The sequence below is a fragment of the Parambassis ranga genome, chromosome 1, assembly GCF_900634625.1.
Source record: "Parambassis ranga chromosome 1, fParRan2.1, whole genome shotgun sequence".
In the NCBI taxonomy this organism is placed as follows: Eukaryota; Metazoa; Chordata; class Actinopteri; family Ambassidae; genus Parambassis; species Parambassis ranga.
Window position 1 is genome coordinate 3,947,771 of NC_041022.1, and position 25,032 is coordinate 3,972,802.

At 43.3% G+C, this 25,032-nt stretch overlaps 1 protein-coding gene across 1 annotated transcript in view; it reads left to right on the forward strand.

Annotated features, from left to right (window-relative positions):
- Positions 1–25,032, forward strand: part of sorcs3a (sortilin related VPS10 domain containing receptor 3a) — a 175,541-nt gene that overhangs the window by 79,558 nt on the left and 70,951 nt on the right. Inside the window, exon 3 of the mRNA XM_028393516.1 lies at positions 19,064–19,163. Within this exon, the coding sequence (XP_028249317.1) occupies positions 19,064–19,163 (100 nt within the window). The remainder of the gene's footprint in view (positions 1–19,063; positions 19,164–25,032) is intronic.

The window sequence follows — 25,032 nt, forward strand, 5'->3', positions numbered from 1 at the left end:
CTCTATTTGCCTAAAGAGAAACCAACAGTGTGCCATCTGTGTGCTTTACTGTTGAGATTTGAGATGACAGCCCTTTTTTTCAAGCACTGAACATTTACACTTCTTAGGTTTGCTTACTCGGCCCGGCATGAAGTGGTAGCTTGACAATGATAAGTGGCTCCAAAGTGACTGCTCGCCATTTTTTGACATTTAGACAGCTACTGTGTAATTTGGATCCTGAGGCGAAAACAGGGCCGTGTTTTGAATAAGTGCTAAGAAAACGGAGTCCCCATGGTAACACGGGCGGTTTAGATGCACAAAGTAGTCTGGATCCTAAATAATTCAATGATTGTTCCATGATAAGAATCTGCATTTCTAAACCTGGCAGGAGTCGTCACCTTTCCTCTGTTTGTTCCTCTATAAATGTGCAGAAAGTTTAGGAAAAGGGATCAAAAGTTAAAATGAGTTCACGTTGGCGATCCCTATAGTCCCTGTTGCATAAACAGCCCCAGACATACGCCCCGTCATAACCGCCACAGATGGCAGCCGGAGAACATTATGTAGAGGAAAGCTGCATTTCACACAACATAAGATGGAGGAGCCAGCTAATCAAACTGTGTCGGCCTACTTCTGCTTATTTTGAGATCTTTGCTAAACTGGATCTGACACGTTAGCTCCCCGTGTTCTGTTCTGTCAAGTCCATTAATACTAAGTCCACAGTGGAGTCTGTGACTTTTTTAAAGCTCGACTGTTTAAAACTTGGAGTTGTCTAATGTTCAGACACACAGTCGCTCAATAAAACTGTGACATGCCTCCACCTTATTGGCTGATTCTCAACTAAAGCCTTTCAGGAGGTCAGAGAGAAGAACTCAGACTCAGGTTCTGTTTCTTTCAGTTACTCTTTGATTACATTTAGGCATAAAAATAACATTTAAAAAGGATTCGGTCCAGCCAAACATACAGAACTCTTTCATTTTCCTGAGCTTTTATCATGACATTATTACCGTTGTAGCCATTACACACTTTTCTCTGGGACTGTGCAGGCTTTAGTGTAATCACGCTCACAATGCCCGGAATGTTGTTAGAGAACCTGAATCCTGTCCAGCCTTGAGCCTCTTTCACCAGGACCAGGCTGTACAGACTGTATCTGTTATTATATTCAGTTGAGTTTAGTTCAGACCTCGTCATCAGGCCTTTCACAGGACTGATCAACTCACAACAATAGTAGAAAAAAGGGTTTTATTTGTTTGTTACACCAACTGAAAAGAATATTTTATGACAACTAAATCCACTGGGCTGCAGTGTTGTAAAATGATGCTAATGTGTGAAAACACAAACCAGTAAGTGACAATAGAGTGTCTCCATATTACCAGAGACGAAATGTGCAAAAAAACTAACAGAATAAAAGCAGAATTTTTCCTTTTCTCACGGAAATGTTCAGCTATGACCACAGGATGGCACCAAAAACATAAATATTAGTCATTTCCAAAACCGGGTGATGAAAAATGGGAAAGTCTACATGTGTTTGAAAGTGTGAAATCATGAGAGGAGATCAGATTGTAGGAGACCAGAGCTGCGTCCCAGTTCAGGGGCTCGCTGGAGGTCCTTCATAGGCGTCAAAGGTCACACCAGATGGATCAGTCTGGTCTATGAAGTCTGTACAGTTGATATTAACATTTAAAAGTTTACTCCTTGGCCACCAGAGCTCAGTGTGTGGACGCCACTATATCTGACCACCATAGATGTGATTTCTGGGATTTCTGGTTGGGCTGTGAAAGCTTCTCCTGATGTGTCCTTGGTTACAGGGAACATTTGAAGGAGCTTTTGAAATGGCACTACCTCGTCCTGCTCATCCTTCCAAGGATGCAGCCCCTGGGACAAGACTGGGACACAGCACAGTTCTAATGATGAACTGCCAAGACTTAACCACTGCACATTTTTTGGGTTCGGGTTTTGCAGATTTAAGATAATCTGGATGTAGCCAGCATAGCGCTTGATGGCTCCAAAAGCCACCGAACAAAACCTGAACTACAGCAGTTACATAAGGCAAAGTGCACCTGAGGCGTGGCAACGATATCGACATGTTGTCTGAGTAACTTCCTGTGCAGCCCAGCAAATAAGTGATGACTGAACTCACACAAACCCTGGCACTGTCATCAGAGTTAAATGCAGCATGACAGTTAGACTCTGTGGGGAAGATGCAATCAGGTGAAGTAACCTATCCGCCGTGTGAGAACAGGGACCCTCACTGTGGCTGGCAGCACTCCCAGCTCTGTCACTCACCCACAAACCTGCAGCGAGGGGAGCAGCTGTCCATCCAGGCCGTCCTTTCCCCACAGAAAGGTAGGGAGGCGGCCCGGCACTACCGCTCGAATCATCCGACGTGTAGCTGCGCTCTCTGTGATCTGTCTCCTTTGGCGGCTAATTGAGATCTCAGCTCTGATAGGGTTTGAAGAGGAATGTTTATCACATTCGCGGGGAAAGGCGTCCCAAATGGCAAGTCCGGCGCTGCCTCTTTATAAAGGTCAAGGCAGTGGCAACAGCTCAAAGTATCATCAAGTCAGTCTGTCAGCTTTAATGAACACCCTGACCTTAAACAATGAGTACTGATCAGTCAGTCTCTGCATAATTTTTCAAAGGGAGCCTTCATATGTGAGTGGTGGAAAGAAATGAAGGCGAGCCGTTTGTTGTTGACAATAAATCATCTCCGTTCTTCTTCAAAGTTATTCAGACTCTCTCATCTGGCCTCTGGAGTATTGTCCCCCTGCGGAAGAGAATTTATCAGATATGACAAGCCCAATGCTCATTTCTCAGGTAGTCAGACGCGGGTAAATTAATGCCAACAACAAAGCCGAGTTGTATTTCCCTCCTAACGCTGCATGAATTTGACACATCCTATACTTGTACTTTCTGCAGAACATGCCGGTGCAGCAGTTGTTCTCTGTGCTTCGTGCAGACGGTTTGCTGAAGTGTGAATTACTGAGCTGGAAGGTTTGAGAATGAGCTGACGTTAATCTCTTCACATCTGCAGATGTCAAGGCCTCATTTGTGGCCAGAGGTGTAGGGTTGTAAGTAGATTTATTATTAAAGGCTTTTTTTTACATTTACACTTAAGTGCAGGTGTTGTGGAGCATTCAGAGCTCCTAGTTGTTTTTGACTGCAGCATCACTGTTGTCATGGTGACATGTGGTTTCGTTCATGTTGTGGGAGCGGTAGTGTTCTAAGATAAAGAGGGTGGCTGTGATAGTGTGTGTGCTGGAATGTTGTGTGGTAAATATGAAGTGTGACCTTTTAGGGACCCTGTTCTTTCTTTGAAGCTCGGAGAGCTCAGCTTCTCCCTCCATCCATTCATTTTTTTTTCACCCACTGCCGTCTACTACAGGACGAGTTCTCTCCATGTAGAAATTCTCTGGTATCATCTTCATTGTTCTTTGGTCTCTGGTCAGAAGTGGTGGAGGCAAGTCTGTGGTTACAGACTGCTGCAGAGATCTGTCAGGATCCACCTCAGGAGGACTGAGGACCCAGCAGGGTGACAGTGTGGTGGTTTGAGGCTTGTTGTGGCTTGTGTGGATACCTGCATGGACATTAGAGATGTGCAAAAAAATAGATATTTAGATATGTATTTCTATTTTTTAAACGGATAAAATATCGTTATACCAGCCCCTAATGTCAATACTCCCGCCAGCCATTAGGAGGGAGTGTAGCTTCCCTGGCCAGTGCAGCGTGCATCTTTTGTCTTGTCAGATTAAGTGATGCTAATGAACTAATGAAATGTCAGAAGAAGAGCAGCACCTCCGTCTTTATCACGGTCTCCCATAGTTGCATAAACACATTTTTGTGTCAGAACAAGGTTTAGACCATTTATCTCCAACCCTTTACCTGCTGTACATAAATATATAAACATGTCACATTTGATGATGAGGAATTAAGTAGCCATCTGCTTATGTTTATGTTGTCTTCAAAGGTGAATGAATTTGACTGTTTGTAATGATTATTTTGGCTACATTCAAATTAGGGATGCACCGAAATGAAAATTCTTGGCCAAAATCGAAAATGAGGAATCCATGGCTTGAAAACTGAAACAAAACGTATTATGCCAATTATTAGTACCATTGCATTAACGGCTATGACTGTGTACTAACCTCACTAAAATCAAGTCATTGCAAATGCACAACTTAATAATAATTTTTCAAAGAATTAAGCAATTGAAACGCGAAACAATTTATTAACGCGATGAATATCGTGATGAAGTAGCACAGAATCCGAGCAGATCTCATTGAAGCGTGTGCTGACGGACTACGAGTGTACTTTTTAACGTTTTCACTCCGTGGTCTGTCTCAACCTCTTTACTTAGACGCTTTATTGCTGCGTTTACAACAAAAACGTCTGCTGCAGATGCATCAGAGGAGCGGATCGCTTTAGTTGGCTGCTCAAATAGGGCAAGAAAAGACACTAATTTAAATGTTTAATTTAGAGAGATTAATTTTGTATTCATAGAACAAGGAGTTTAATAGTTTGTGGACTAGTGGAGATATATTTAGATGATAATGTGAAGATGTTGCACATTGCACATATACATATTCATATCATATCAAACTGTAGCATACTGCAGGGTATCGAGGTGCGTATCGTATCGTATCGTATCGTATCGTGGGGTCCTTCACATCACCCAGCTCCAATGGACATGTTCCTGGAGATACCCAGCTCTGTGGCAGTTTACAGGTGCACTGTGTTCATCTTGTGGATCTTCTCAGTGGTCTTCTGGTCAACCTTTTGTGATGCTTCCACAGCATCACTGCACCATGTTAGATGTCCCCATGTCCTGAGGACCTCACTGTATCTGAGGATGTGTAAATGGTGCCACTGAATACAGATACATATCATTGCTGAGTGCAGTATTGCACATTATTATTGTTGCATGTTAGTATGGTGTTCGTGCACATTTTACGATGTGTTCCTGCAGCTTAAAACGGTGTTTGGTTCACTTGTGGAGATGTCCATATCACCACATATTTTAGTGCTGACTCTTCCCAGCAGATCTGGAGAGAACAAAAACCACACAGCGACAGTCTGACATTTGTCATTTTATCCTCCAGCGAACAATGCTGCTGTCTTTGTCAGTACAATTTCATTAAGGCAGATTTTCATACCAAGTGATCGGGCATTTATGTCTCATTACTTTGATTTAATTAGTCTTATTCATGGCTTCAGCACTGATCTGATTTAAAAAAAGAAGCATTTTCTTCCCTGTTTAAAGTTCTGATTACAGCTGTAATGATGTTTGCTATGAAGAAATGTTCATTATGAGAATAACCGCCTGAAATTAGTGTCACATAAGTGATGGTGCTTATGAAATATTAGGCAACAGTCATATAACTGGTGGAGATGTTTAAACACTAGTTGTTTCCGGTCTGATTTTTCATATTAAAACATAAATGTCTAATACTAGCCTGTCACACGGTGCCATCTTTTTATTCAGCCTGGTAAGAGGATTCAGTGTTGAGGGAATAAATGTCAGGTTGTCTCGACCTTTTTTTTTTTAAATGCTGTGTCTCTGCTGAGCTGAACAAAACTGCATCACTACAGTAAATAATTGTAATAATTTGCATTGCATGAAAAATGTAATTTCTTCCTCTGGGAGTAATGACAGTAATCACAGTAATGGTGACCTTTTAGACAGAGGATATTTTGGGGTGTTTATTTTTAAGTTACAGTCTGTGTCTTCTTCCCCACACTCCCAATTATTGCACTTTCAGAGTATTGTAGACAGCTCTATAATCATATTTTTTCACTATAAACACAACTGGGATATTTATTTAAATGTCAGTGTTTGACAAAGTGATAATTTTCAGTCAGTTGAATTAGAGGCAGGAGTTCAAAGACCTCCAGTTTATTTATATTTTATCTTCCGATCTATGAAACATTGAAATAGAGCTCAGTGCATGGCAACATGTTGTAATTACCTGCAGCACGTGTGCTGTGAGGGTGTTGAGGATGATTTTTTATTTAATTTCCTTTCATCTATCTGCATGTGTTCATTTTAAACTCTCTATTCTAGAGCTTCAGTGTCGGTTTGTAAGTGAATTTAAGGCGTGTGGAGTTTACCTGTTTTAAACACAACATATTAAGCAGCAGGGCTGAAAGATGAAGCCCATGATCATTTATTTTTAGTATCTGTTTTGTTGTTCTGGCTGAAGCTGGTTTCCCCTGCAGGAGAATCAGACAGTAAGAACAAAACACGTCCACCGTCGTCATCATTGTTGGAGGGGATTCCCTTGCCAACATCCAGGGGACCATCAGAAAGCGGGATGAGATTGCTCTGCATCATCCGTCCCTGCATGGCTGCAGACTCCTCCTCTCCCACTGTGCCAAGATTGGGTCACCTGGGGGTGAAGAGTGACATCCTCTCAAATTGCATCATTTTGCTGAGCATGCTCACAGGCTGTGTGATATTTCACAGGTCAGTGCCTATAATAAGGGCCCGGCTCTCTCTGAGAGAGACCCACCTGATGTCTGTGACCTTTTGCAATTGGACTTGGTATTTCCCTCAAAAACATCGGCAGCCTGGGCTCACCACAACTTTTCAAAAGCACTTCTGTGAAAGTGCTCAGAGGCCGATGATGTAAAGATTCTGTATGATAGACAATAACAGTCATGTCTACATGTGGACACTACAGTATTCTTTGTGGAAGTAGTCCGTTAGGCCAAATTACTTCTTACATTACAAACAGTCTCCATCACCCCTACCTGTATAGATAAATACAAATACCTCACTGCTCTTATCATACTATACTGTGTTGTTGGTTACACGGGAGAACCATACAATTCAGAATGAGTTAAACCAAAAAAAGGGAACTCTGTGCACCAGCCACTTTACCCTGTGCATTCTCTTGCACCTTAGTCATGTCATACCAGTCTCATATAAGCTGCTATAAGTTAAACCATTCCTGGACTGTTTACATTATGCCAACTGCACTGTCTTGCACTATTACATCTTTTGCACTCTTACTGCATTGTGCCTTGTATTTTGTGTGTGCCTCATTGTAGGTACATTTTTTACACTTTATATTTATCCTTAGATTTTAGTTATGTTATATGTTGCAGAGTGAAGAGTAACGCAATTTCGATTCTCTGTATGTCCAGCACATATAGCAGATTTGACAACAAAGCTGACTATGACTTAAAAAAAAAAAAAAACATGAAAATTGCAGTTCCTCCAATGGCCACTAGAGGGTGACTCACAAAATGAGTCGATCCTCATAGACCTCCATGTTAAAATGTCTTTACTGCAGAAATAAACATTGTAGCTGGTTTGTAGCTTAGCATTAGCTTTTAGCTTCTGATGATCACAATTAGGCTTCAGACATCATACAGCGACGTTTATTTGTGAAGATAATCCTGCTGAACTGAACCTGTAAGGATCCTAAACTTTATTTATTTTCTCTAATAATTTCTGTAGTAATTCAAAAGACAATAGAGGAATCCTATTGGCTGTTTGTTTTTGCAAACCTCAGCATCCCTGCTGTTCTGTATTCTGCATAACTTTTACCCTAAAACAGGTGAATTGTTTAAAAATTCTGGTAGTTACAACTGTGAAGGGATTTTAAATGAGGTTTGATTTCAGCACAGGAATACCTGTAAATGTGATTTCATGCTTTATATGTATTAGAACCAACGGAAAGAAATGATTCACGATTTAATGATTCTTAATGTTAGCAGTAAGGTTTTATTTCGCATTGAGTAATAAAAGTTCACATTCATCAGCACAGTTCACACCTCCTGTGAGCTGAGGTGAATCTTTTGGCCTATTTTTCCACCGTGTGGACCTACAGGGAGATTGTTAGTGCAGACATGGGGGTCAGGTGTGCTTTTTACACATCACGTCCTCAAACATGTCTATCCCATGGCGTCGGGGTGTAGCTTAATGATCTGTCTGTAAATGTACTCTAAAAATAAAAGGACACATACTGCTGCTTCTTTTTCATGTTAGTTTAAGAAGTGTTCTTCTACTCACTGCAGACGTGTGGCTGACTTTTTTTGTTGTTGCTGTAAACAAACTTTTGATTTATATCTGCCGTAACTCCTCCTCGTGCACTCTGTATGCAGAATCCTGCTTTAAATCTTTCCCTCCTTTTCTGTCAGTGAAATCTTTAGCAGAGCACCGACTGCTTCTCTGATGCAGACTTAAAGTAAAGTAAAATTGATGAAAGCCAGTCAGGGGTGTAAGAAGTCTGAGCACGTTCTTTTGTTTGATCGTCTGCTCATTTGCGCGCCTTCATCCTGTTGCGATGGCGTGGGGGGCATGTTTTGTTGTTGCTGTTTCCACAAAGAAAAGGAGGCCTGTGCTCTCCTGGAAGGTGAGTGGGAGCCGTCCTTCACTGCCTTTATCTGCCATCTTTCTAGCTGCACAGCCAATTCGCTCTTCCTACGTGTGAGAGTCGAGTTTTGCTGAGCTGAAATAAATGAATGGTAAACTTTCCTCCAACCTGCGGTTCACACATGCAGCACTCCTGGCAGCGTCTCTCTTGACTCGTTGGCAGCAGCCCATCCATCCATAATATCTGCAGATCTGAGCCCATGGCCGCAGCTCTCACTGGTGCTGCAAGCTGCCAGCAGAAGTAAAATGTTTACCTAGCTATAGCACCCAGGCTAGCACCCACAGCACAGCAGGCCCTGGCTGCGGGCGACTGGTGTCATCACGGTGTCCTCTGTGGAAATATTTGTGTCATTTTAGATCAGCGGCAGCAGTCGGAGCTCTCGCTGTCCACAGAGGGAGAGTATTATCCAGGATCAGTGATGTAACTTCTCATTAAACTCACCGTCTCATACAGTTACGTGAAATAGTCTGTTGATTTGTGCACACCAGTTGAGGTTTTTTGTGGTCACTTTCCATTTTTCCTGCATGACAAGTCTTCACCTGTCTTTAAAAAGGCTAAATTCTAACAAAAGATGTCATTAGATGTCTGCAGTCTGAGCGGTAAACTTGGTGGTGACGTAGTCATGTGACCATGCTGTAGTTGCTTCACAGCATAGCATTAGCTTTTAGCTTCTGGTAATCGTGGTGTGCATCAATGAAGATAATCCTGCTGAACAAAATGTATAAACCTTTCTGGAACAGTCCATCCTCTGAACTCTGCAGCTGCTGTAGGTGCTGTTAAAATACTGCAGAGAGCTCCTCTACTTATACAGTGTAGGTCTCTTTTTAGCACATGGACTTCCTCCTCCTCCTCCTCCTCCTCCTGACCCTGACTTGTCAGTTATCATCACTCACTCACTCCAGAGACGTTGTTGGAGCACCGACTCCAGAACCTGCCGGGCCGCTGCACTGCCACACTTTTAAACAGTGCGCTCTGTTACAATATGACCACCAAATCACTGTTTTCTGGCCCCTCTTCTTCTTTCATGAATAATGAATGGAAGTCATTTCTGCTTATTTTTATTTCACCCACCGACATTGCAGGGTTAAAAAAAAAAAAAAACACACTCCAGGCCTTTTTCTGACAGATTTAAATCACACACTGTACAGCTGCAATCAGCTGCAGGGGAAGGCTGCCTGTTGGTGGACAGGGGGACGGGAAGCAGGGTAGGATGAGGTGATTGAAGTTATTACACTCTAAACACTGCTGGGTTAAAAAAATATTACCACTGGTGCTGCATCAAAGATGGATGGACACACTGTAAATAACAAACTATGGACGGATTGTCTGTGACATCACCTCCGAGGTTTCTGAGGACATGATGTCACCATGAATGTGGCTGCCCCTTCTGGCCAGCTTATTTTTTTTTTTTAGCAACCTCAGTAAATCACAGCACTAACACCATATTGTTTGTGAGCTATGGAGCTAGCTTATATGGTACATGTTTTAAAGCAGCAGGACAGTTTGTGTGCTTTTCTCACTTAATTGGTGTACATGTGGCGAGATGAGGGAGAATGTGTTGGTGAGGGAGCTAGCAAGCTAACATAACAAATCTAGTGTAGATAAAATAATCCTGCAACAGTAGCCATAGCTACAAAATAAAACAATACTGACATCATAACACAGATCTGCATCAAACCAGACAATCTTTATAAAACAGACCATGCTAGATGATCATTAGGGGTCCTATATACAAAGTGTTGCCGCTCTGGTAGCTGTCTAATGGTGCTCTGCTAAAAGTGATGATTTCAGATGCGCCTCCAGCCCACTGTGTTGGGTCCCTTTTTTTTTTAGGTCAAATCCACCCAACCTATGACTCAGCAGCCATTTGGATTATGAAGATAACTCGTCTTTTTTTTTTTAGTGCGAAATGGGTCAGAAGAAGGTGGATGTCGAAAGCAGATTTATCCTCTGTAAACTAAAAAGTCCTTCTGGACCTCATGAAAAAGTCATCATGTCTGCGATGAGATATTAAAGTTTTATACTTTATTTAAAGATTCATTCTGGAAAAAGCATTCTGGACTGCGGCAGGCAGGGGAACGGTGTAGCACGGATACTTTCCTACCCGCTGTCAAGGTTGAGCGGAGAACACGAGCTGTGAGTGGGCTACACGACAAATGTTGTCACTGAGAGCGATCTTTGAATGTCAGCACTTCTGTCCCACTCCGGCTGTTCCTTTAAGGTATTTCCTCAACGCTGCATTTGTCAGGCTATGATGCGGTCAGGGCTATATTTGGGATAGGCCTGGCGGCAGCCTGAGATTTTTTTATTTGACAATTTTCGCTCTCGTTTCCACGTGTCACCCTCCAGCTCGCCTGCTCTGTGAAATATTTTAACAGTGCAGGATTGTCGTCCGGCTCTCAGAGCTTTGTATTATTGGTCGGCACATTTCCTGTTTTTCTGTTTGTTTCACACATGGCTTGCTTTTGTATTTTCTTTCACTATCACCCACTCACACACACACACACACGTACAGAGACGCATTTCTTAATCTACTGAAAGAGAGACAGTGCTCAGTCTTTTGAGGTGCCATTATTTTTGCCACGCTTCACTGTCCTCTTTCCTCACGTGTGTCGTGCTGACAACTTCGTGCTCTCCCACAGAAACACCTGCAACGACAGTATCTTCCAATCTTAACGTGGCAATTCTCCAAAGTCATTTTCAATTATGCTTCAGTGGATTTTACATTAGTGGAGAGATAGTGCAGCAGTTGCCTTAGGTGAAAACATGGAAAGAAGCAAGCATGCGTGCGTGTGTGGGTGCCACCCACTGTGTGTGTGAGTGTGCGTGTCTGTGTGCTGGTGTGTGTGTAAGTTTGCAGCAGATTGCAGAGTGCACCGTTCATTCCATAGATAAACTCCTTGACAGCCTGTACATTATGGATCTCTTCTCTGAGATATGCTTTGCTGATGGAAGCAGTGATTATTAAAAACGGCTCGATGTTTGCTGCCTCCTCGTGACACAATATTCCTGTTTTATTTCTTTGTAGAGCTTGTGTTTTTACACAAGATAGCACACAGCACTATTAACCCTTCAATGATGTCCAGGTTTAATCCTGTGCTTTGAAACAAGACCTGTTAAGTGTAGCTCCAACGCCTTGGTTGCATATTTTTTGTGCAATCCACTGAATAGGATTTTTTCTCTACCTACTTAACTATTTTCTGTAAAATCTTCCTGCAGCTTTAAACTAGACTAGATTATGAGCTTTGAATGTATTCTGTTGCAGACATATCTAATAAGTTAGCATGCTAACCAGCCAACAGTGTGCATTATATCACTTTGAGCCCTTTGATGGACTGATAAAGGTTTCTTAGGCCCCGTTCACACTGGGGAAAAAAATGTGGCTTAAGCAGGATTCCAGATCAATCCAGATGTGTTTTTTTCCGAGTGTGAACACCTCCAATTCGGCTGAATCCAGTTTGATTTCAAGCCGGCTAGATCCACCCTCGAGAGGTGGATCTAGCCGGATTGGCTCAAATGTGGCTCAGGTGTGAACGCAAATGTGGCTAGCGAATCCGGCTAGCCACATTATTAGCCATATTACGAGGCGCCACCTAGTGGTTTGGAGAACAGGAACAGGTTTGGATGAAGCCGGATTGAGTGCGGACACAACTGTGTGCTAGCCAGATTTGAAAATAGGTCTGAACGCATCCAGCTTAAAGGCTGTCTGGGCTCAATCCTACTCTAGCTGGAATGAATTTCTCCAGTGTGAACGGGGTCTTAATCTTAATCTTAATGTCTAGTCTGCCTTCAGTCCAGTTAGAATCAGAGGTGTTGGTATCTCTGGTCCAGAAGCCCTCCAGCAGCAGCCTGTATGATGGTCTGCTGGATCAGCTCCGTGCTCTCTGCTGGCTGCAGGGACCAGGCTTCTAGTCCTTCCATGCTGCCTGATGTCTCCGTGTGAGGAAGAGGAGGCTGCGTGCTTGGGCAGCCGCTCCATCCTGCGCTCTGATGTCTCCTCCCTGAATAAATGTCTCCTATCTGGACTCGGGTGTGGGAGTTCAGAGACTGCTATGTCTTTGTCCTCACAGAGACGTGGCTCAGAGACTTGAGTTCTTGTACCGGCTGGTTTGGTGCTGACAGACGTGCAGCTCTGTGCGGTGAGGCTCGCCGTGGTGGCTGCTGTGTTTACATCAGCTCAGCTTCTACTTCCTGCTGCTCCCTGGTGGAGCAGAGGCTGCACTCCACAGATCCGATTTCTGTTTCATATTGAGAGGACATTACAACAGTTCCTTATATTGTCCTGCCTAAAGGGCATCAACACAAACATGTGGAGTCATAACACCTCAGTATCTCCAGGACATTTAACAGAAACAACAGCACTCCCTTCAGGAGAAACATACTTCCTTTCCTTTAAATGAACAAAAAAAAAGTCTGCTGTGTTTCCACATTATTTACTGATCACCTGACCGCTGACCCCACTGTGAACAGGAACATGTATTTCTGCTGTGGTGAACAGGGTTATCTCCGGCTTCGGTCTCTCCATCCCCTCAGAGGCTTTCATATTTTTAGTACTACTTAATATGAAATGGTTGGGCAGCTACAAGCTGCAAAGAACGCTGCACTTGCTCTAACAGTGAATTATGACAACACTGTTTCTGCCTGAGTTCTGTCTGGAGTGCCTGCTTAGTGTTTTGGATTAAAGAGCCTAATAATCCGCTGGTTGAATGAAGCAGTACGCTGGCTGTAACAGACTAATTGCCACAGGCAACTCACTCATCCATTCATTTTCTGCGCCTGCTTCTTCTTCCTCCTCCTCCTCCTCCTCCTCCTCTTCAGCCTCGCTGGGAGGCTGGAGCCTTTCTCTTCATGCCTCAGACTAAATGGCAGGGAAACACCCAGGACAGGTCACCAGTCGCTGCAGGGCTGCCGCTCAGACAAACACGTCTCAGTCCACACCGTGGGCAGTTCTGACCCAGTGAGCATTGATCTTCCTTTCATCCAGCTGTCTAGACATCAAGTGTTGGTTCAAACTGAGCTAGATTTAGCAGGACTGTAGCTGTTAGCATCTTTCTGAAGCAGCCTCTGACTAACTGAAAGTGATCAGACAAAGTTGATGAACAACAATTGTCAGCTGGTGCTGACAGGCATTTCGGCTCCTCCTGGTGGATCCTGAAGATATTAAATTTTTTTGTCTTTTTAAACTTGCTGCATTTGATCAAAATCTGTGTTTTGCATATTGATCAATCAAGCGATGGGTCAGATGAACTGTAATTATATTACTACAGAGTCATCCCATGACCAAAGCCATTCTTTTTAGGGGAAGGTTCCACTTTAGTCACAGATGTTTGGAAGGGGAAGACACACCAGGATGATGCTGCTGTTTAACAGACATCCACAGTTTTTGGACAAATGGACATGTGACGTCTTCCTGTCACGTGCAGTTGGACAAAGATGACCACATGTCTGTGTTAGTGTTTGAGGACGATCACTCATACCAGACTTTTATCCTGTTCATTGCATGGTTCTCTTGTAGACACAGAAGTGAAGCAGTGTTTTAGGAAAAGAACCCAATTTGGGTCTTGGTTACTATGGTAACGGGCCCTGGCCCTTCTACAGTGTGATCTGAAAAGAAGAGATGATCATTTCAAAGACTCCTTCAGATGCGTCCTTTGTCTGCTAGGTTGTGAAGGATGCAACAGGTGTATCCCTTTGCAACATATCCCAAAACTGATCACACAGTTTTTCACAGACTGCACCATCTCATTTAACTAATGTTGGTGTGACCATCATGAGACACACTTCTATAGGCAAGGCAAGGTTTATTTATATAGCACCATTTATACACAAGGCAATTCAGAGTGCTTTACATAGGACAAAATCACAGAATAAAAACATTTTAAAACATAGAGTCAAGGTAAGCACTGATCTTAGCTCTTTCATTTTTGGGGCCAAAAACGATCATCTCTGTTTTGTCAGCATTGAGCTGGAGAAAGTTCTGGCACATCCACTCATTAATTTGTTAAGTACACTTACTTAGTGAGTGTAAGGGACTGTAGTCATGTGATGACACTGAAATATAAAGTTTCGTCGTCTGCATAGGTGTGATCAGAGATGCTGTGATGTTCTATGATCTGAGCTAGGGGCAGCATGTAGATGTTGAACAGAAGTGGTCCAAGAATGGACCCCTGAGGAACCCTGCATGTGATCTTAGTTCGGTCAGACTCATAGTCACCAATTGACACAAAGAATCCCATACCATTTAGGTAAGATTTGAACCAGTTTAACACAGTGCCAGTAAATCCCACCCACCTCTCTATAGGCCACATCTTTCAGGAGGACACAGCCCTCAAAGTGGAACACAACTGTGTTCTCATGGATTCTTTCCTAATGCTGCAGCACATTTATACCTTGTCTTAAGACACTGAAAAAGTAATCGCACCTTCACTGGTGACACCTAGAGACCCCGGCTAAGCTATTGTATTTTAAACTATTGTTCAGAGTCAGACTGCTGGGTCTGCTTCCACATTTTTAGGGGAGAAAGGACCAGAATATAAACAACTGAATTTCAAACAAGTCATTACATTGAGGATATGGGTCTTTTTCAGGTAAATAAAAGTTTGTAAGATTTTCAGGACCCAGCCGTTTGGCTCTGCTGACAGCTCTGTTTAGTACTTTTCCTGGTCACCCAAAGTTCCCTGGATTCCATCCAGAGAGCGGCCTTGTGTCAGGGACCTGTGGCTGGAGCAGAATTGGCTCTGTCATACCCCCGGAGTCTGTCCCTGGAACAAAAGACTGCAGCAATTCAGACATTTGCAGTGGGAAATGTCTGCGGCTCATTCAGGCGTCTCTACCTCTGACCCCTCAGCACTGCATTCAACGCTTCGGTTCACCAGCGCTCAGAATGCTTTTCAAGCGCATCAGTCAGCCAGTGTTCAGAGTCTTCAGGCTTGATTTTGCCGCAGGGTTCTCAGCTAAGAAACCTTTTCCTTCCTGGTCTCTCGCTGCCTGTGTGACTCTTGTTTTCCGAGGACAGAATATAGAGCTGTTGCTGCTTCAGTTGGACTGTGACAGCCACCTGATGGTGCTCTCATGTGCACAGCCCTGATGAATATTGATTCTCTGTTCTCTTTGCATCTTGTATGTGCTCGCATGTATCCACAAGCACTTTTTATGCAGCGGTGACATCAGGTTTACAGTGAGAGGAGACGGATGAGTAACCTTTTGTTTTCCTCTGCAACAAACACTCTAATTCGACGTTGCTTCAGGCGGCTGCACTTTGTTTTTGTACCAGTTTGAAAAACTAAGATGATTCGTCGAGTCTTCATCCTTCCGTCTTTGAAGTGCACCGCTTTTTTCTCTCTCCCCAGAGCATGGTCAGCAGTGTTGTACACCGATGCTGAATTGTTCTGCTTTACTGGCAGCCATCTGGCAAAAACCTCACAAACACTCCCTAATGCAATTTCTGTCTGCCTTTTTATTCCAATCATTTGATGTTCACACACCGCAATGCACCGCGCCGCCGTTCGCTCTCTGGCCCTCTAAAATAATGGAAAGACTTCACTACAAAAATGGAAACCTCCACTCTGTCACAGTGCAGACACACTATTGGTGTTTTCCAAGTATTTTTTTCCACCTTGGCATGCTTTCCATGTTCAGAGATCGATTATACTCTCGCCAGTGTGCTAAGTCTGTTTCATGGTCACAGACTTACTGAGAATCCTGCACTCCAGAGAGTCTGATGTCAAATCTGCCTTAATCTCTTTACTGATAGTCACAAAAATATTCTGTGCCGCTATCTCTCACCGCAGGCCATTAATTCCACAGGAAAGCTCACAAACTGCTTGTCTCAACAGAAATGGAAACAGGTTACTTCTTCTTCCAGAAAGCACAGCAATGTGTCGAGCCTGTCCTCCCCACACTGCTCTCGCTTTGCCTCCACATTTCTTCCACATGTTAATCCTTGTGAAAGAAAGCCCCTCAGTGGACTGATGACTGAAGTACACTATATGACCAAAAGTATGTGGACAGCTGGCCATCAACTGCCTCTGTTTCTGGTTCCCTTTTCAGCCCATAGAATGCCTAGGGTGATGAGGTCAGACCTCAGGTGGTCTTGAGGTCAAGGGAAGTGTTTTTCACAGCAAACTGGGAATCTCAGTTTTTTAAACATTATTTTTGTGCTCACAAACACGCAAAGTTATCATCTAAATGCTCTTTATCTGCTCTAATGGCCGGTTTACACTGTGCGATTTTGGGCTGTCACATATGAAAGACGAGCATCGTGGAGATATCGTATATGAGGCAGGTTCCATGACGGCCTTTGTCAGCGTCTTGTAACCAGAAATTTAGGATGACTGTCTCAGAGTGACAGCTGCTACGACGTTGTCACTCCACATCCTCCTCGCATGTTGACGTACGTCGTAACCTGTGATCGCCTGTGATTCCGTAAATGGTCATCGTACCATCTGCATGCATAATACTTGACGTTGTAGCAAAGTTTATTTGATCCACGTCGCATAGTGTGTCATGCAACGGTCCTATAAGATTGATAAAAATGCACTGTGTAGAGAGGCCGTTGGAATGGAAGTTTGAACTGTTGGTCTGGAAACCATCAAATGTCCATCAAATGTCAGAATACACTGATTGATTAGTTATGGACAGTCAATCAGTAATGCAAACAATCATCACCTGCAGCAAGATTAAGATTTACTGATGAACTGATAAATAATCCAATATAGATCATTATGTTATGGCTGATTAGTGAAGTTCATTTTCTGACCACTATTAAACTAGTTTGCATCAAGCCTAATAGTAAGTTTACATTAATAAATCACTGACAACGCATTATATAAACATATTATACTGTCATATAATACAGCGTCAAATCATCAGGGAAGAAACACTAAGAGTGATTCTCCATTTTGCTGCCTGATGGGCTCTGTACAGCACACACACACACACACACACAGAAACAATAGCAGTGTTAGGTCTTCTTTCAGGCCCTGCAGTAATTGATGCTCTATGAAATCTAAGCATGGATAATCCTCTCTGCTTCACTGAGGCTGTTTTAAAAGTACAGCTCAGGTCAAATTGGACTCGTCACTCCGTCAGACTTAATGTGATTAGAGGGTGGAGGTCAGGCCTGCAGACACACTCAGCTTCTAAACAAGGACTTTTAATTGTGTAACATTAAATTGTGTTTGTTGAATTACAGCCACTGATTGGCATCGACTGAAGCTGCATGCAAAACTGTAAACCTAATTTACTGTAGCTATAATATATTATATATATTGCTTTTTCCACACATTACAAAGTTTCAAGATTCCCAAAGGTAATATTTACCTCTTTCCTCTGGATTTTAATTAAGTTATATTCATGGTTAATGATGAGCCAAACTTATTTTTGATTTTATTGTAGATATTTTTTGTAGTTTGTCTGATTATTTTAAATTTTATCACAGTAATTAAGATATTTTGCTATCTGTTCACCACTAGCTTACCGCTGGACACATGATGGAGTGGCCCAAAGTGAAACCCTTCAGTCCGTTAACTGTCTCAATAGATGTCCAATCATTACCACTCCCTATTGAGCTCTTCTGTTAAACATTCATGATTCTTCAAACACAGAATGGTTTCTCCAAACTCACTGTGGTCCTTTGTTGCTTTATTGTCTTATTTCCTGTTTGTGTGAATTATCTCTTGTGTACATGGGGAGTTTTAAAGGTCACAGTTAATCTGACATCCCTGCTCTCTGTGCCCTCTGCGTCCCAACACATGCTTTGTGGTGATGATGATGATGATGATGATGATGATGATGATGATGATGATGATGTGTCATGGCAACACAACATGCACTTCAGTGTGATTTCTAAGTCTCCTAAGCGAACAGGCCTCATCCTCGGCTCCACACACCTCCACCTAAACTTGCTGTCTGTCTGCCTCATTATGGTGCTTTGTAATCATAGCAGCGGCGCTGTCTCTCCGAGGCATTCGGCAATGAATCCGAATGAGGCACGTCGCCTCTTTGCAATTTCGCTTAAGCCTTGTTCCTACTAAAAGAGCGCGGCACTTAAGAAAAGGAAAGACGATGGAAATAGGTATCATCTCCACATAACAACATGCAGTTAGGGCCCAGCTGTGGGTGGGTGGGTGGGTGGGTGGATGGGTGCTGTGGTCCGGTCTCCACAGAGCGACATCACATCAGTGCAGCTGAGGAAAAAGCAGCGTCCTGTAAATGCTGTAATCCGCTGCATGAAGGCGGAGTCGGTCGTTACCACTGATGATGGATTCATGTGGAGTTTCCAGGGACCAGGCTGGCTAACAGGCTCATTCCCACTGTTAAATTATTAAAGCCCCAGGCATCAGGAACATCCACATGTTTTTGCACTCGTCATATTTTATTTCATACCAGTCATCAGGAGAGAATTAATTATTTACTGTTGCGGCTCCCCAGACAGTTCTGCATGGTTCATTTTGGCTGGTGGATGATTGGTTAACCTGCTCCTGTTGTGCTGGTCGGGCTTTCACGCAGCAGCTGTATACATACAGCAGCACAGCGGCCTTCATGCTGTCTGTTGTTGTACCACAGGGTGTGATACTGCATTCTTTTTCATCACCGCAGAGTAAATATCATTTGACGGGAATGTCCCAGTAATCCCACGTTTGTTTACCATGCAGACTTTCACTGTGACTTATCTGCAGCTTTTTTTTTTTTCTTCTCTCACACAGATCTACAGACTACGGCTCCACATACGAGAGGATGAACGATAAAGTCGGATCCAAAACTGTGCTGAGTTACCTCTACGTCTGTCCCACTAACAAGAGGAAGGTGAGACGCTCTTCTTTTATTTCTTAACGACCAATGGAAGCCAAGAATGTCTGTCTCCTCACCACAGTTTTTCTTTCTGCTTCAAATACAGTCTGTTAATCTGACAGCTGTCAAATTAAGACTGCAAGCCCAATCTTCCAAACAATTTAAAACCATTTAAATAACTGAAACAAATTCATGAGAGAGAAAGAGAGAAATTTAAAAGAAAAGAAACGTCACATTGGGCAGCAGTGGCACAGTGGTTGGTCCCATAACCGGAAGGTTGGTGGTTCGAACCCAACTCCTCCCTAGTCACTGTTGTGTGTCCTTGGGCCAGACACTTTACCTGCATAGCCTCCAGTGTACTCACTGGTGTATGGCGCTCTTTGTTGGGCTGCCTTAAGCAATTTCCCCATTGTGGGACTAATAAAGGTTTCAATTATGAAATAAAAACTCAAATCATTTCTGCACATTTATTCATTTGTGGTCAGAAGAATGAACAGAGTGTCATCACAGCTCACAGCTCAAAGGTTGATTCTTATCCAAGCTCTTACAGTGTGGTGCTGTTGTGGAAGATGTGTATGAATTCCAGTAAGCAGACTTCACTAAAAACACATTAACAGCACTATAAACTCATATTTATCCACCTTGGTTCTGATATGTTTTACATTCCACAAGGTCACCTCTACAAAATGATCAAAATAAAGTACCCTGCCAGCTTCTTATGGAGACATACATGTACAAACATAACCTTCCAATTGATATGTCATTGAATTAGTGCTGCGTGTCACCATTAGCTCTATACAGTCTTCAGTGCGGTCTGTAGTTATTGTCATTTTTCTGTCGGGATATTTTAAGCCTGAAGTGGAATATTAAGAGTTTCAGGCCACAAAAGAAAAAGAAATTCAGGAATAAGTCTGAGTGCCACCAGCTGCCAACCATCTGCCAGCGTCTTTAATTTGCTGAAGAGGTCTGTCAGTTACTTTTTAGTTTTTTTTTCTGACAGAATTTAGCTGATTGATCTGTGAGGTTTATTTCTCACCATCTGCCCTAGTTTGCTGTTAATTTCAAGAAATACAGTCCTTGCTTATGTGCTTGGTGTTAAGTTTTTACATTCTGCAATGACTCTTTGCGCTGATAAGTTCACAGGTGGGACTCAGAGTGTGTGTGTGTGTGTGTGTGTGTGTGTGTGTGGTTGACACTGCCTACAGTGTATCTGATTTTACCTCATGTGGTGAACTCCACTCATCCGCTGCTCCGAGCGATGTTTGATAGACAAGTGGAATTGTAGCTGGGAGGTCGGGGGGTGCTGTGAGCAGCAGCAGTAGGAGTCTGGTCTCCATCTGTAGACTAAACCGCCCCCAGGCCGCCTCTGAATCAATATGCTCCCAATCAACACACTGTACACACACACTGTACACACACACAGAGGCATGCGTGTGTGTGTGTGTGTGTGTGTGAGGATGTACTGACCCAGTTCTGGTGAGCATGCTACTGCTAATTACAAGACTGACGTTTGCAAAGCATTAACCTGATGCTGACATGAGCTTGAAGATTGACATGACAATAAGAGCCAATTAGTGACAGGAACAAGAATATCTTCACTGTTTCAAGACATGAAATGTATGTCTGAGTCACTCCAGTGTGGGCAGGAAAATTGTCAACTAACCACTCAATCAACCACTGATACATCGCATTAAAAAAAAATACCCACAGACGTATTGGGGGGAAAAAAAGATGATTGGTTAAAGCAGGACTGTTATTTCTGAAAGGAAGATGAACCCAGGCTTCCTGTTCCAAATGAAGCCAGTGCAGTCGGAGAAATTTAATTTAGTCTCAAGAGTGAGAATAAGTGATGTTAGCAAAGAAGAATTCATTGTGTCTCTGACCGTGTGCAGCTTCAGCCCATGGTCACTACATATTCCCCTTCATTGTGTGTTGTTCTGTCTGGATTTACAGTCTTTTGACTTTCATTTAGCTCTTTTTTGTGTCTCCACCATCATTATAGTATCTGTATTTGCTGGCTGTGTCCTGTTTGGCAGGAAGTATGCTGGTCCTTGTGGTGCAACTGAGACAATACGAGGAGAACAAACAAGTGTTTTGCTGTTACTACAGCAATTTGTTGTATCTCCCAAATTCGTTTAAAATATCCCCAACATGAAGCTGGCATAGTTATTTTTTTAGGATGCAGACTTGTTTTTCTACCAGCAGTCTGCACAGATTTAAAGATATATGAACATTTTAAACTGTAGGACATCAGCATAAAGGTGAAGTCATGATCAGCCTCCAATAGAATTTTCAAACAGGGTACGGAAAATAAACGTGACTCCTGTGTGGCGAGGACGTCCCAGGTGCTCAGATCCAGCAGCTTCACTTTTCCAAGGCTGAACCAAAGTACTGACCCTGAATGTGTTAGCATGGCGTCGGGGTTAATAAGATCCCAGAACCACGTCGGGGCAAGGGACAGATCATAGCGGCGCTGATTACTCCTCATGACTCACTCGTCCTGCAGAGGATTTAATTCCACATCAAGGACACAGCAGGAGTCGCCCGTCGTCCCTCAGGTTCTCTCTGCTGCTGATGCTGCACACTTTTTTTTGTCATTTTAATGTTAGATGAGATTAAATAAACTTTTTAAAAATATTTAACACTCATTTAAACAACACAAATATGCATATCATTTCAGAAAACACATATATAGCATGTAAGTTAAGTTATTCTGTAAGTGCATCATGGCAGCAGGAACTCTCTCTTGTCCCTTCAGTGGTTGACCTCTGGCTCTGCCTCCTTATCTCTGTCCTAATTATTTTGATTTCCCATCCAGCAGATGGATGAAGGTTTGCCTGAACACTGGCCACATTCTTCTCTGAGTAGCTTACTTGCATCTGAGTGGCCTTATTTAGCTCCTGCCTGTGTTCTTTAAACTGAGGCGTCCGGGAGCCCTAATCACTCACTGTATGATACAATCGTCTGCTGCTCTCAAAATAAAAGGAATCATTAGGCATCCACAGCAGCCACTCTGGAAGCATGTATACTCCCACAGAACACAAGTGCCAGTATGATCCTCCTTATCCTCCACAAAGATCCAACAAGCGGCAGGAAACATTCCCCCGAGGGATCTGTTTCATATCGATATGTTAGCATCACTCAGCTGCATTCATGATGTGGATCTCCACTTCCACCACGTCCCAGAGGGGCTCTGTTTGACTGAAATCTGTTGACTGTGGAGGACACCTGAGTGTTGCGACCTTATTGTCATGTTCAAACAATAGAATGACTTGACCCCCGCTTTTTAATCTTCGGATGCTGCCTCTTGGTAACGTCATCACGAGGCACAGCATGCTGCTGACGACACACAGCTCTATGCTGCACTGTCTCCTGTTGCGGAGATCCTGCTGTTTCAAGGCTGTTGTGCATTCAGAGTGGCTCGGGTGGCACCAGTGCTTTTTGAGATCCTCTTGCCTTTCTATCAGCTCTTTCCTCTGACTGCTGGATGGTTTCAGACCATTATCTGTAAACACTACAGCGCTCCAACCAACAGCCACGCCATGTAAAAAGTCTCACAGATCATCTTCCTCATTCTCATCCTCACTTTGAATGTCATGTCAGGTCATCTTCACCATGTTTACATGTTTAAATGCACTGAGCTGTAGCCATGTGATTGGCTAACAAGCACCTGAACAGGTGTACCTAGTAAAGTGGTGGTGAGTGTATAATGATCTGCTGCTCTTTCAGATATTGTACTACTCATAAAAAGGAATATTTAAATGTCTATTCTGGAAGCACGTGTAGAATCTTTCCTTTCACACTGTCCATGAAATAACCTGCAGCTGTGACCTTTACACTGTCACATTACAGATTTGAATGATAGTAATGATATTTAGTGCAAAGCCTCTGAAATTGAATCCCCCCCCCCCCCCCCTCCCATGAATCTTCTTGGCTGTAATTCAATGTCTTCTTTAAGCTCACCATACTTTTAAATGGCTGCTAGATTAATTTAAAAATAAAGACACACTGTTAGAATGCCATCGAAAAAGCAAGACAGTGAAAGTATGATAGCTAAATGTGGGTGATTAAGTCTTGAGCCGTTCTTAATGGGCACACGGCTGCGACAAGGCGCTGTTAAAACCTCCCGTCAAAGACAGACTAAGCTCAATTGATTTGGAACGGCGTGATTCATTTGCTGCAGGGTGTCTCTTCCCTCCTCCTCTGATCCATACGTCCACTTAGCTCATGATCTGACAACTGTCGACATCTATCTCTGTGCTGCAGCTCATGCAGAGCTGAGCGTCGGCCTGATAAAACACAAAGGTTATCCCTCCAACCTCTATCGATCCCGTATTGTTACCCTCCTCACAAAAGGCTGAGTGAGTGGACGCTGTGAGGGAAATCTTAATCACCCCTTGCTAATGCTAGCAGTCGCTGTCATTTTGGAAGTGAATAATTATTGTTTTATGAGAGAAATTGGCTGCCGCTCTGATTCCCGCCTTTATATTGGCCTGGAATTGGTTGCGGCTTCTTTCTAATCGCAGGGGCAACAGACAGAAGCGGGCTTGTTACCATAATGTGTAAAGCTGGGCTGTATTTGAACCTAAATGGCAGTAAATGAGCAACAGCATTGTGACAATACTTTCTAGGACTCGTTCCCAGTGAGAAAAGAGCACATTGTGAGCCTCTTTGAATCAAAGGGCGAGGAGAGAGACAAGCTGAAAGCACTGCAGTCGAAGGGCTTCCACTGTGAGCCAGGGTGACATCAAATGTACAAACACCTCCTCAACGTAATTATCCGTTTAACGTACTGTCCTATACCGCGCACACTAACATTATTCTAATCATATTGATCACTGCTTAAAAACTGTGAAATACATCTGACAGGCAGACATCAGGAGGACGCTGCGTTACGCAGTGACAGGTAATGAATGGCAGGATCAGCCAATGAGAAAGCCAGATTGAGAAAGTGTTGCTGTTTATTGGTGCTTAATGAAAAACAATCTATCTAAATCTCCAGGAGGGAGGGTTCCCGGCCAGAGCTCCGGAAAGAGGGCTAGCATTTCTGTCAGTGACAAATGTGCTGCTGTTTTTCCAATTCAAATGGAACTGAGGAGAGAAAACGGCCATTTAGGCTCCGAGCGCCGTCACTGCCGACATTCTGCTGCACAATCATGGAGGAGGCACAGCTTATAAGACACATAACTACAGTTAGAGGTGTAGCAGCCTGTGCTTCTCTGATAAATGTGCATAGATGTTGCAGGGCAGAACTAGAAAAGAGTAGTGAAGAGGTGGCAGAGCTTTAAGAGAATTCTGGAGCCTCTAAGCTCATGGTTTTAGTTGTTGTTGTTTGAGGAAATATTCCAGCTGCAACAGGAAGCAGGTTTTAGCAACAAAGTTTCGCCTCACCATTACTGGTGGGGGAAAAAAATGGATTCTTCGATTCTGCCGTGTACGCGGCGCACTGAAATCTGAAAGCACTGCACATTAGGGCTGCGTCGACTAGTGCAGTGGTCCCCAACCACCGGGCCGGGGACCGGTACCGGTCCGTGGGTCATTTGGTATCGGGCTGCACAAAAAGACTGAGCAAAAAATATATTATTCATCTGAGTCTGAAAGCTGTTTCATTTTATAAATCGATCAGATTCATCCGCCTGTGCCTTTAAGCACCTGCCCAGACGCTTGTCTCGGTCACAGGAATACGGCACCCCAAAATTAAGCCCACAAGCTGAATAAAAAACAAACGTCTTTGGAGAGCTTCTTCGGAAAGGGGAAAAGGCCTAACGAGGAGACAGAAGAAGAGGAGCCTACCCCTTCAAAGAAAAAGAAACCATTTAAAAGACTATATCAGGAGTCCTATTTAAAATACGGATTTATTGCAACAGGTGATTCTCACACACCA